At 39.4% G+C, this 11,672-nt stretch overlaps 2 protein-coding genes across 5 annotated transcripts in view; both read left to right on the plus strand.

The window, feature by feature from the left end:
- slc35b4 (solute carrier family 35 member B4) overlaps positions 1 to 4,115 on the plus strand; it is a 6,128-nt gene extending 2,013 nt beyond the window's left edge. Inside the window, exons 2-10 of the mRNA XM_032523734.1 lie at positions 191 to 304; positions 393 to 495; positions 612 to 661; positions 785 to 866; positions 1,020 to 1,080; positions 1,270 to 1,379; positions 1,511 to 1,586; positions 1,680 to 1,755; positions 2,501 to 4,115. Of these exons, the coding sequence (XP_032379625.1) occupies positions 191 to 304; positions 393 to 495; positions 612 to 661; positions 785 to 866; positions 1,020 to 1,080; positions 1,270 to 1,379; positions 1,511 to 1,586; positions 1,680 to 1,755; positions 2,501 to 2,750 (922 nt within the window). The 3' untranslated portion in view covers positions 2,751 to 4,115. The remainder of the gene's footprint in view (positions 1 to 190; positions 305 to 392; positions 496 to 611; positions 662 to 784; positions 867 to 1,019; positions 1,081 to 1,269; positions 1,380 to 1,510; positions 1,587 to 1,679; positions 1,756 to 2,500) is intronic.
- Positions 4,116 to 4,503: 388 nt separating this feature from the next.
- LOC116694185 (vegetative cell wall protein gp1) lies at positions 4,504 to 10,664 on the plus strand. 4 transcript variants are annotated; one of them, XM_032523733.1, is made up of 10 exons: positions 4,504 to 4,739; positions 6,149 to 7,152; positions 7,282 to 7,577; positions 7,652 to 7,766; positions 8,520 to 8,700; positions 8,815 to 8,829; positions 9,059 to 9,142; positions 9,391 to 9,461; positions 9,861 to 9,996; positions 10,081 to 10,664. In XM_032523733.1, the coding sequence occupies exons 1-10, from the start codon at positions 4,662 to 4,664 to the stop codon at positions 10,102 to 10,104; spliced, it is 2,004 nt and encodes a 667-aa protein (XP_032379624.1). In that variant the 5' UTR covers positions 4,504 to 4,661; the 3' UTR covers positions 10,105 to 10,664. The 4 variants fall into 4 exon arrangements, with proteins under 4 accessions (XP_032379624.1, XP_032379621.1, XP_032379623.1 ...); XM_032523730.1 differs by having other exon boundaries at positions 6,149 to 7,577; XM_032523732.1 differs by having other exon boundaries at positions 6,149 to 7,577; positions 7,673 to 7,766.
- The last annotated feature ends 1,008 nt before the right edge of the window (positions 10,665 to 11,672 follow it).

Consider the following 11,672-nt stretch of genomic DNA (forward strand, 5'->3'; position numbering starts at 1 on the left):
GAATTGAAAATAAATGTTTTTAACAAATCAGTTGTAGACATTTTAAACAAAGTGCAGTGTTTGTCCAATCGTTGTATGTTTTATAACAACGTTGGACCACATGTGTGTAATTACTTTGAAGTTGCTATTGAGAAAAAGGTCTTGAACCCACAAATTGCCGCTTGCGGCTATATTTTTCGGTTTTGTTCAGACAGTTTCCAGGATGTGGCAACATAGTCACCTTCGCTCAGTTTGTCTTCATCTCATTAGAAGGTTTCATCTTTGAAACAAACTTTGGGAGGAAGAAACCAGCAATCCCTTTAAGGTAAAAACACATCAATGGGGTTAGGATTACCTGCTGCAAGATGTAGAACAGGTCCTAAAACAAACCTGTTCTGTCTCTTTTTCCTCAGAAACTATGTGATCATGGTGATCATGTTCTTCACAGTCAGCGTCATCAACAATTACGCTCTCAACTTCAACATCGCAATGCCGTTACACATGATCTTCAGATCAGTAAGAACTGTTGTTTGGCTGCTTTTTACCTATATTTTTTTTAATTTCCCCTATCATCACATCACCCTCGTCTATTACCTCTACCTCCGACTGATCTCTGTCTTGTTTCATTGCAGGGATCACTAATCGCTAACATGATCCTGGGAATAATCATCCTGAAGAAAAGGTACACCTGCTTCCTCTGGCAACAATAATACTTTAAAGCTTGTATATATGTCGGCAAGTTTAAAAGCGTCAATATGCAGTTTCATTGGAGTTATTTGTCCCTCACCTTCTTCTCCCCCTGCAGGTATTCAGCGAGTAAATATCTGTCTGTAGCTTTAATTTCAGCTGGCATCTTCATCTGTACCATCATGTCTGCGAGACAAATGGTGAGTCCCCTGAAGAACATGTTGCATTATGTTTTTATTTTCCTATTAAGTGTCTGTTTGTCTATGCACCACCTTCTTCAATCCAAGACTAAGTCTCTCTCAAAATGCGCAATCTTGACCTGGGATGTTTTATTTATGTATTTGTTTCTGCAGAATGTAGGCAATGAGGGATCAGAAGAGCAAGGCTTTAATGCCTTAATGCACTGGCTTATAGGTGAGTTTTGGGTGCTAAAGACTTTAAATTGGCATTTTATTTGCAAAAGGGCTGCAGCAAATGTGCATCTTGTTCTTTTTTTGATAAATCTGTGAACTAGTTCATCTAAAATCGTGAAAACTTCCATCATAACTTTGCACAGTCCAAAGTGATGTATTTAGTTGTTGACGTTGATTTCGGTTCATTCAGGTATTGGCATGTTGACCTTTGCTCTTCTGACGTCTGCGAGGATGGGCATTTTCCAGGAGACACTGTACAAGCAGTATGGAAAACACTCCAAGGAAGCCCTCTTTTATAATGTGAGTTTTCTCCAACATGCAGACAACCCCTAAAATATTCAAAAGGCTTCCTGGGAAATTCAAGCTTCATTTGAGCGTTAAGAAATAAATTATCTCTTCACCAGCTATTGATCTTTTTTGTGTCTTTGTAGCACTGCCTGCCTCTGCCAGGCTTCCTGCTTCTCTCCACAGACATCTACAACCACTGTGTCTACTTCAGTCACAGCAGTGAGTGCCATCCATCCATTCATTCAGGAAAGCATTTTGCACGTTTTGCATCTTTATTCACAGATGTAAATGAACATCTTCTCTTTGTCTCAGCTCCTACAGTTGTACCGGTGGTTGGACTGACTATGCCGATAATGTGGCTATACCTGGTGATCAACGTCATCACACAGTATCCAAACAAGTTTAACTCACTGGCTTGTATTTAGTTATCTTTTGTAATATTTGTTACCTTATTATATTGGCCCCCTCAACATACACAAGAGGTCATAAGATGATAAAAAAAGACATGTTTATCTGTGTGTCTGAAGGCTCCAGCACCACACATCGCCGGCCTACAAAGCATTGCATCAATACAATTCTCGGATCCGCTTTGCTAATTTTAAACTATTATGTTTAATTTGTTAAAGTTCTTGCAATGCGTGTGTTAAGACCATAGATATAAAACGAGTCAGAATTACATGTCATATCTATTGTTTTATATCTATGGTTATTGGAACATTAAACGCTAATACATTGAATAGTTATATAGAGCGAAGTCTAGAGTCAGTTTTGTCTTGGATCCATAATATTATCTAAAAATTAATGTAAGTGAGGGTTGGACTTCTAAACGATCCATCCCCCTGTTAAAAATTAACAAATTACCTACTGGTAATAAGAAAGTATTGAAAACTTGTTTTGATATAGCTACTGATACTCTGGTAACAAGTTCACACTGGTATTATAATATCACACAGAACAGTCACAGTCCTTGTCACAAGCCAAAACGTTTGAAAACCACTTTTTATTGTATAGAAAATAACAAATCGTTCATTTGTTTATCTTGTGGGGTGTACAACATTTCTGTTATTTGTTATCAATGTGGAAAAATCAACATACCTGCACGCTTGTTACAGACTTTAACCAGTTGTTTTCAGATATGTGTGCATCCGTGGCGTTTTCATTCTGACCACAGAGTGCACCTCGCTGACCGTCACTCTGGTGGTGACTCTGAGGAAGTTCTTGAGCCTCATCTTCTCCATCATCTACTTCCAAAACCCCTTCACCACGTGGCACTGGGTGGGCACGGCCGTGGTCTTTCTGGGCACTCTGCTGTACACAGAGGTGTGGAGCAGCGTGCGGGCGGCCCTGCGTGGACCTGATGTCAAGGAGAAGAAGGTCGCGTGAGGAGGATGAAGATGAAGATGAAGGGTGGTCGATTTGGAAAACAGCCACTGTGTTGGACTTAGAGATTGTGGTTGACTATCCTGCAGTGATTTTATACATTTGTCATTTAATTTAAGCCATACTAGATCTAACACACACACACACACACACACACACACACACACACACACACACACACACACATGCACAACACAATAAGGCTGGTGATATTCTATATTTGCATTAGTCTGTATCAAAAACAGCAGACAGACCCAGCTAGCAACTAACTTGTAAACGTTGAGCAGCCAGAGCCTGAAAACCTGTTAAAAGAGAGTGAATAATGGAATTAATTTCAATAGGTGCCCATAGGGTTAGGGTTAATGAATGAAATTAAAATAATCTATAATTGAAGCCTTAATATAGATATGTTAATGTTGTGTTTACAGCCTGCTTCTGCTGCCACCGGTAAATCAGTTATTGCAGCTTTAATAAACTGGTTATAAAGGTCAAATAATTTCTAGAAACAGCTGAGAACTGTAGCTCATTACTCACACAGGAGTATGTAGAGCATTTGTTGACTAATTTCAGCTGCGGTGTATTGGTACACTAATGAGTTTCTACAGCAACAGGACATATTTAGGATTTATTCATTAACAGACTTTAATGCAGTTCTACACCTTTACACTTTACCAGGCTTTAGCTACTTCTTAAAAGGATCAATTTTTTGTTGTTTTTGATCTTTTAATGGGATTTTTGATAGTAAAAATATAGAATATCACCTGCCGTATTTTTAAACATTAAAACCTCATTAGCATTCACAAATGCAAAATCAGGATGCAACTTTCTTATGTCTGTAATGTTAGTTGAACATTTATTTTCTGAACATGACACAGTAGGATTATAGTGAACACAACAATGTGATGCTGAATGGAAAAAATACTATATTAATGTTCAAGGGGCAGCTGAAATCAAACAGTTTGAATGTCAACGGGATTATTTATGAAGATTGTTTAGTGTCTGTATTTTTTTCCTTGTGTCAATCTGTCTGAGGTGTACTGGACCAGTATTTGTTAGCAGGAAACATCACGTTGTACAGTACAATCAATCTTTACACTCCCTGCACATAAATTAAAATGACAACATGGCTACAAATAGATTATAGAGTCTCTGTAGCTGTTGAATAATTTAGCATAACAAGAAGTGCAAGTTTGAAAAGAAGCGGTGTAACGTACCAGGGTATTTACTTCAGTACTGTAAGTAAGTACAATTCCGAGGTATTTTATGCTCCTTTATGGTAAATATTGTATTGTTTACTTCATTACAAAATGTCTGACAACTGTAGTTACTTTGCAGATTATTAATACTAAATTAAATCAACAAATGCTGTATTATTAGATAAAACTACCCAGCTGTGAATTAGTAGTTGAAATTATCCCCACCCTTACCAGCTACAACATTAAAGGGATATTTACACATAATCAATAGCATCAATAATTATGATACAATATGTTATTTTAAAATGAGCCATTCATATTGAGTACTTGTTGGACTTTTAACAAGTATATTTAGATTCTAATACTGTTGTACTTATAGTTATTGATACTTATAGTTATTATATATACTTATTAAATATTGCTTCTTCCACCACTGGTAAAGAAAAATAAGAATGGATTATTTATTAGTTATTTTATAAATGGTATAGCTGGGACAAAATGTTCCTTTACAGTTCATTGGCTTTAAATTGAGCCGACCAATCCAGAGAGGCGTTGTTCAGCTGCATCCAATAGCAGCAGTGGGTGTTGTTAGCAGTGGGAAGGGCAGATTGTTGCAGCTGAGTGGATTTCACTGAGATCCACGTTGTGGATTAAATATTTTCAGTAAACACACAGTCTTGATAGTGTGTGTAGCTGCGGCTGCTCCAGGTGTGTGTGGATGGGGGGAAACAGCCCGAGTCACCTCTCTCATGAGGATGGTGAAGGCGGAGGAATTACTTTTGTGAAGGGCATTCGGGTGAGTGAAAGCCCAGGGAGCATAATGCATGCATTTGAAGTGGGAGAAAGTATTCAAACAAAACTATTAGTGCCGACTTTTTCGATAGAGAGACCGTCGCTGCAGAGTGTTACTGTTTCATTTGCAATCCGGGATGATCTTCAGTTCTCTGATTCTGTGATGTAATCCGTAAATAGTGATCTCTCACCCACGTTAGTTTTCTCTACAGACTGCTCCGCCGTTTGTGCTAAATATAGAAAGAACGGTCGGTTTTCAGGGGGACTCCACGAAAAAACAAACATACTTTTGACATCTGCTTAAATAACACATTAGGCTATATAGCCAAATTATTTATATTATTATCATCATGTGAAAATAACTGCAATTAAGTTTCAAAATCCTTACCGTAACAAAAACAATATTATCGTGGACCTCAAATTAAACAAGCTTTCAGTTTATGAACGAACTTTTTAAAATAATCATCCAATTATTTTTAGGGAATTATTAACCTGCGACCTTTTGTCCACTATCGGTGACCTCATGCAATATCAGGGCAACATTTAACAAGCAGCCAATACATGGGTTGTCCTTTTACCAACAAGTTTCATAGACCTAAATAATAATGATGTAGTATGTTGAGTAACATATTTGAAATTATGACACAGTTTATTAGTATTTCCTGATCTTTAAATATTGTTAGTAAATAATCCATTTATCTCATAATATCTGGCTGTCAGACCTGTTTTCATTACAAGCTCCAGTCACTAGCCGTTATGCAGCTTTCGATCATATTACATGATCTTCCTCAGATGAGCTGTAGATGTTGCAATCTCTGATTTTTTTGAGCACTTTTAAGGGCTTCTTATCCATGTTGGCTCAAAGGTTGAGAGAATGGCTCACACAATTATTAATACTAGATCAGGGGGAAAGCTTGTCAGGTACATCATGAAATAATTGAAGTGATGGTAAGAAAAGATTTTGATGTAAAATGTTACTACATTTAACCTTTCAACCCTTTCACTACATTTGTCCAATAGCTGTATTTTGTAATATCTAATCAGAAGCCAGATTCCCAACACAAGACAGTACAAGTAAACTAAAAAAGCACCAAGTACTGATTAATCCTCAGTCCTGCTCTGGCAGTAAAATCATACTAACTGCTCCTTTTTATTTATATATTTATTTATATGTGTGTGTGTGTGTGTGTGTGTGTGTGTGTGTGTGTGTGTGTGTGTGTGTTAATAAGAAGAAATAAACATAAAAAGAAACAAAGGAAAGGAAGACACCATGACTTAAACTAAATCCTAACTTTTAAAAAAAATAGAAAAACTACACTGGGCCTCAGGACCCATTACAGCCCCAAAAACGAAATAACCAAAAATAACAGAGACAGGATGCATTTTAAAGATATTTCGCTTGTTTCTCTTCAGCTGTCGGATAAAGTGATCAATCGGATGAAACAGTCTTCAAAGGTTCCTCAGCTCTCTCAGAATGGACGTCCTCCGCCACAAACATCTGAAACCCAAACACCCACTCCAGTCCCCCCCCCGTCTGTCCGACACTTGATACCTCTTCTGGCACCTCCACCATCTCCTCTGTTCATTCCACCTCCATTAGTGGAACCTGTTCCTCCTGTAAAACTCGTCCCTCCTCCTCCTGTAAAGTTTCACTCCCTACCTCCACCTGTAGAGACCAAATCTCCACCTCTAACCGCCCCTGTAGTCTCAGACCCCGCTCCACCACCTTCTCCTTCCCAAGAAGCCCCATCTACACCTCCGTCAGTGGAACCTCCTCCTGCTGTAAAGGTTCACTCCCTGCCTCCTACCTCTGTGGATCCTGTGGCCCCACCAAAAACTCCACCTCTAACCGACACTGTTGTCTCGGCCCCTATACCTCCTTCTCCACCTACCCCACAAGTACCTGTGGAGCTTGAATCTCCTCCACCTCCTGCTGAATCCTTTATCCCACCTCATATAGAAACAGAAATCCTGTCAGAACACAGCTTCAAACCTGTGATCCTAGCTCCACCTGTAGAATCAGCTGTAGCTCCACCTGAACCTTTAGCTTCACCTCTGCCTTCTGAAACATCTCCAACAACTATTGAGCATGCTGCTGTAACTCCCTCTGTTGAAGCTCTTGAAGTGGTCGTTTTGTCTGTGCCACCAGTGGAAACCGTTCAACCTCCGCCCGCTGTTGATTTAACACCAGTTGAACCAATAACACAACCCTGTCCTGTTGACTCAGTTCCAGTTGAAGCTGTAGTTTTACCTCCCCAAGTGGAGACGACTCTTGTTGAGCCTGCAGTCCCACCCACTGCAGTTGAAAAAGAAGTGCCTCCAGTTGTGGCTTCAACTGTCGATCCACCACCTACATGTAAACTGCTCCCACCTCCACCTTCTCCAGAGCCTGTGGCAGCACCCTCTCCCCCTCCTGAGCCTGTGGCGGCACCGTCCCCCCCTCCGGAGCCGGTGGCGGCAGCATCTCTCCCTCCAGAACTTGTGGCAGCACCGTCCCCCCCTCCAGAGCCTGTGGCGGCAGCGTCTCTCCCTCCAGAGACGGTGGCGGCACCGTCTCCCCCTCCAGAGCCTGTGGTGGCAGCGTCTCTCCCTCCAGAGACGGTGGCGGCACCGTCTCCCCCTCCAGAGCTCACTTGTAAAGAACCTTTGCCATCCTGTCACTGTGTGGAGCTGGCCATCATGCCCACTGATGCACCTGTATGTGAACCCTTCGTAGAGCCTCCCGCACCACCTCTACCTGCTCCAACTCCCCCTGCTGAGGAGCCCCCCAAAACCCTGTTTTTGTACCCTGTTGTTGAGGACAAAGTACCTTCTGTCGCTTCAGCGCCACCACCTGCAGCAGGTGAGCTGATCACCATGATAAATCAACTAAAGTTCTTGTGCTTTTTTCCATCTCAAATTTAAATATGTTTACAGCCCCGCCTGTTCCTCCTGAAGTGATGGAGGAAGAGTTGAGGCAGAAGATCAAAGAGGAGATGCAGATGAGTCTGGAAGAGGAGATCAACCAGAAAAGGCAGGAGCTGCAGCAACAGTAAGGACACGTTACTGTCAATGTTTTACTGAGTTTCTGTCCCATCTCATTATGTGTGTGAGAAGATGTTTGTGTCCTGTCTTTGTCAGATGAGATACAATAAATACAGATGAACTGTAGATAATAAAGGAAGATGCTTGATAGACATACGCTGATTGATTAATCATTTAAAAGTGTCGACTGGTTCAGACTTCTCAAATGCAGATATTTGCTGATTTTACATTTTATAGTATTTCATTATTGGTTATTCAATAAAATAATCAGCAGATTAATCATTAGGAAAGATTATCATTAGTTGCATCCCTAATACAAAGTAAATACACAAATATAAATGTAGTACAATTGTGGTTGCAAGCATTAGATGCAATATTAAAATTACAAGCTACTAATTAATGTTACCACTTATAAATCTAGAAATATAAAGTATGAGAGGAAAATGATAAAACTGCATGAACTGTAGGGCTGCAATTTATTTGCAGAATCAGTTCACATGCCAAATACGTTTGTCAATTGATTAATCGTTTTATGTATGACATGTCAGAAAATAGGGAAAAAATCAAATTTTATTTACCAGATGATGTCGACCAACTGTCCAAAACCCATTTAGTTTACAGTGATAAAAGACAAACTACTAAAGCCGGAACTCTCTCCCAAAAAGTACTTAAAATTGTGATTGATTATATGTCTGTCTATCAACTAATCTCCTAGTGGTAAAACCAGTAGAAAAAGTTAAAACATGTGATCTGTGTGAAGGCTGGAGGAGATGAGGGCTCAGGCTCAAGCAGAGGCCCAAGCAGCCGCTCAGGCTCAGGTGGAGGAGCAGGTGAAAAAGACGCTGGAGTTGGAGAAGGCGGCGTACGTGGAGAACCTGACCGACTCCATCATGAAAGAGCGAATGAAGACTGACGACGAAAGGCTCATGGTGCAGCTTTATGTAAGCACAAGAAACGCATGATCTGTACGATGTGTAAGGATCTCTCTTGTAAATCGAAAACCTTTCCTCTTATTGTGCCCCTTTGTCTTTCTTGCTTCCCTTGTGTTGTTTCAGCGGATGGAGCTGAAGGTAAGACGGGAGAGAATTTCTACGTGCATGACTCACTTTTTCACTTTCCTTCTGCTCTAATCGCACATAACAGCTGTGTTGCATTGCTCTTTATTTTGTCTGAGACAAAAAAAGTTATTTACCAGTATAACTGTGGAAATTCTGGGTATTATGGTCCATAAAATATCAAACAATAAATGTCGTAACAGAGGCATGATGATGTCGTTATAAACCTTTTAAACTCACACAGGCTCATCAGCTGGAGGAGAGGGAGAAAGAGTTGATGAAACGAGACACTCTCTACAAGGAACATATCACAAAACTTGAAGCAAAGGTGAGCAACACTTTGAGTATTCCTCATCTCTGCATCTCACTTAGGTTTAACTCCCATTAAAGCCACCCTTTGTCTTGATGATATTCAATATTTCTGACTTAAAAATCAATATCAAAGGGGTCGCTCGTAGTGATAAAGCTAAAGAGAACCATCAGCTGAATCTGCAACTCAGTTTCAGTGAAAAAGCTGTTTATATTTAACATATTTTACCTTGATGGTAACTTGTGGTGATTTTACCTTTTCAACAGTGCACTGAGTTTTACAAAGTGACTGCTGAGAGCTTCCAGAAGGGCAAGGAAGAGACTCACAACCGCTTTGCGTAAGTTTGGATTCACTGCTTTTGTTTAAATGCAAAAATTATACGCAAATGTGCCTTCCTTAATGATCTAGTCTCAATAATATGTAACATTTTAATGGTTTATGAAGATGGAGAAGACACACATTTTTTTATTTTTTAATGATTTCCAAGGGGAAATTACAATTTTACACTGTGTTGTCACATTACACATGGGCAAACATGCCCAAACACGACCTTTTACATTCACTAATGGACATTATGAGGTTAACTTAGTAAGGTTGCTCTGATGCATGGTACAAGGACAAAGGACTTGACATTCATTATAGAGATATGTTTATAAATAAGATAATAGGCTCATGTTTCACAAATATGGTATGAACTACCAAACCAACATATTGGATATTTGCATGTCTCTCGCAGGCGTTTCCATATCCAGCCGGTGTGTGGTGACTTGCAGAGTCAGATTTTAAAATGCTACAAGGAGAACACAGGAAAGACTCTGTCCTGCTCGAATATCGCCTCGGCATACATGCAGTGTGTGGACAATGCCAAGAAGGTATATGACTATATTAGTTATCTCTCTCACTAATTAGGATTTATGCTGGTAACATTTTAAGACACTTCTCTTCTCCGTCTACAGAGTAAATTGAGCACTGGAGGTTAATATGGACCACTTGATGAGGATGACAACATCTTAAAGCTTTACTGCTGCAGGAAAGACAAGCTGATGGACAGAATTCAACAAAGAGACAAGTTCCAGGAAACGGAGTCACATGAGAATCAACTCCAGCCTTTACATGTATCTGGAAGAAGTAGCAAATACTGTACCCAGGCCAGTAGTCTGGTCTCGTACTGTTGATGTCAAGTTTGAGATCATTTTGAAACCTATGTGCCACATAAATCATTTTAAGTTCTTGTCTTTGTAAATGAAATGGAATGAAACACAACAAAGGAGCAGAAAGGTTAAACTTGTGAAACCAAGTAAGGTATTTGTATGAGATCTATATGGTGAAGGAGATCCTGGTAAATCATTATTTATGTGTGCCTTGAAGTTATGAAAGTCAAATATAGGATTGCTGATGCATGAAAGAACTGTTTAGCAAAGTGTGAAGTACCAAAGATCTGTGCAAGGTTATTGTACTGTATATACATTTTTTCAGGGGTTATTTCTGGTGCATGCGAAAGCATTTAATTAAACCTCTATAAATTTGTTGTGAAATCACATGACTTTTATATTTTGCAGTTTGAGAAAATATTCATAGGTTGTTGCTGCCCTCTGGTAGATTAAGTCAAATTATTTAGTACTTTTTTTTATTATTGGTGGTTAGAAATACAACTTAACATCTTTGTTACTGATTGCAAAAAAATTACATAGATTGATAGTTCAGCAGTATAATACCGTTGACATATAGCGATGCCAGATGCCATAAATCATGACAGTCACTAAAAACCTCTACTTGCAGGAATACTTGAGGAATATTCTAATGATGTTTTGGGACAGTCCTGCTTTGTAAAACCAAAGTGATATAGTACTGGGAGGTCGTTTCCTATTGGCATGAAACAGGGACGAATGTTGAATTGTTTTGTACAAAAATCAATATACTAAGACAATTAGGAGTATACTGTATACAGTATAATGAATAGTATGGAACTGGAACACTGTCTGATTGGCTCTTCCTGCTCTGAACATTCATGTGATTAATCACTTGAGAGTTTATCTTAAATAAAATAATAATACATAATTTCATCATCAAGAATAGACAGAGACCACTGAAGTTATATCAAAGTTCATTTTACTTGTGAACACAAGGAGACAGTTTCCACATTACAAAACAGTACAGAAAATGTCTAACGTAAGCCCTCTACAGCTCTACATTTATACAAAGTAGATGTTGATACAAAGTCATAACAAAGTAGATGTCAGTTTATTTCATTCTGTCTGGGAATCTCTTCTGCCTGCTCCGCCCCCAGAAACATCCTGGGCTTTTCACAAGGACAGACTATGGCTCCATGGTTATCTTGTTGAGAGTTATCAGTATAATATGGTATTCTTATGCAAACAGTTTTAATAATAATCAGAGGAAAAGTATGTCTCATAATACTCTTACACCTTGCTGTAAGTAGGAGTAAATGTGTCTTATTCCTCAGTTTCAAATGCTGCAAGAGCTCAAAAGTATATGCAGCCTGCAGCCTGGAGCGTCCCATGTCATCCGTCCCGTCTCATGCGGTCTC

This window comes from Etheostoma spectabile, chromosome 8, assembly GCF_008692095.1.
Source record: "Etheostoma spectabile isolate EspeVRDwgs_2016 chromosome 8, UIUC_Espe_1.0, whole genome shotgun sequence".
In the NCBI taxonomy this organism is placed as follows: Eukaryota; Metazoa; Chordata; class Actinopteri; order Perciformes; family Percidae; genus Etheostoma; species Etheostoma spectabile.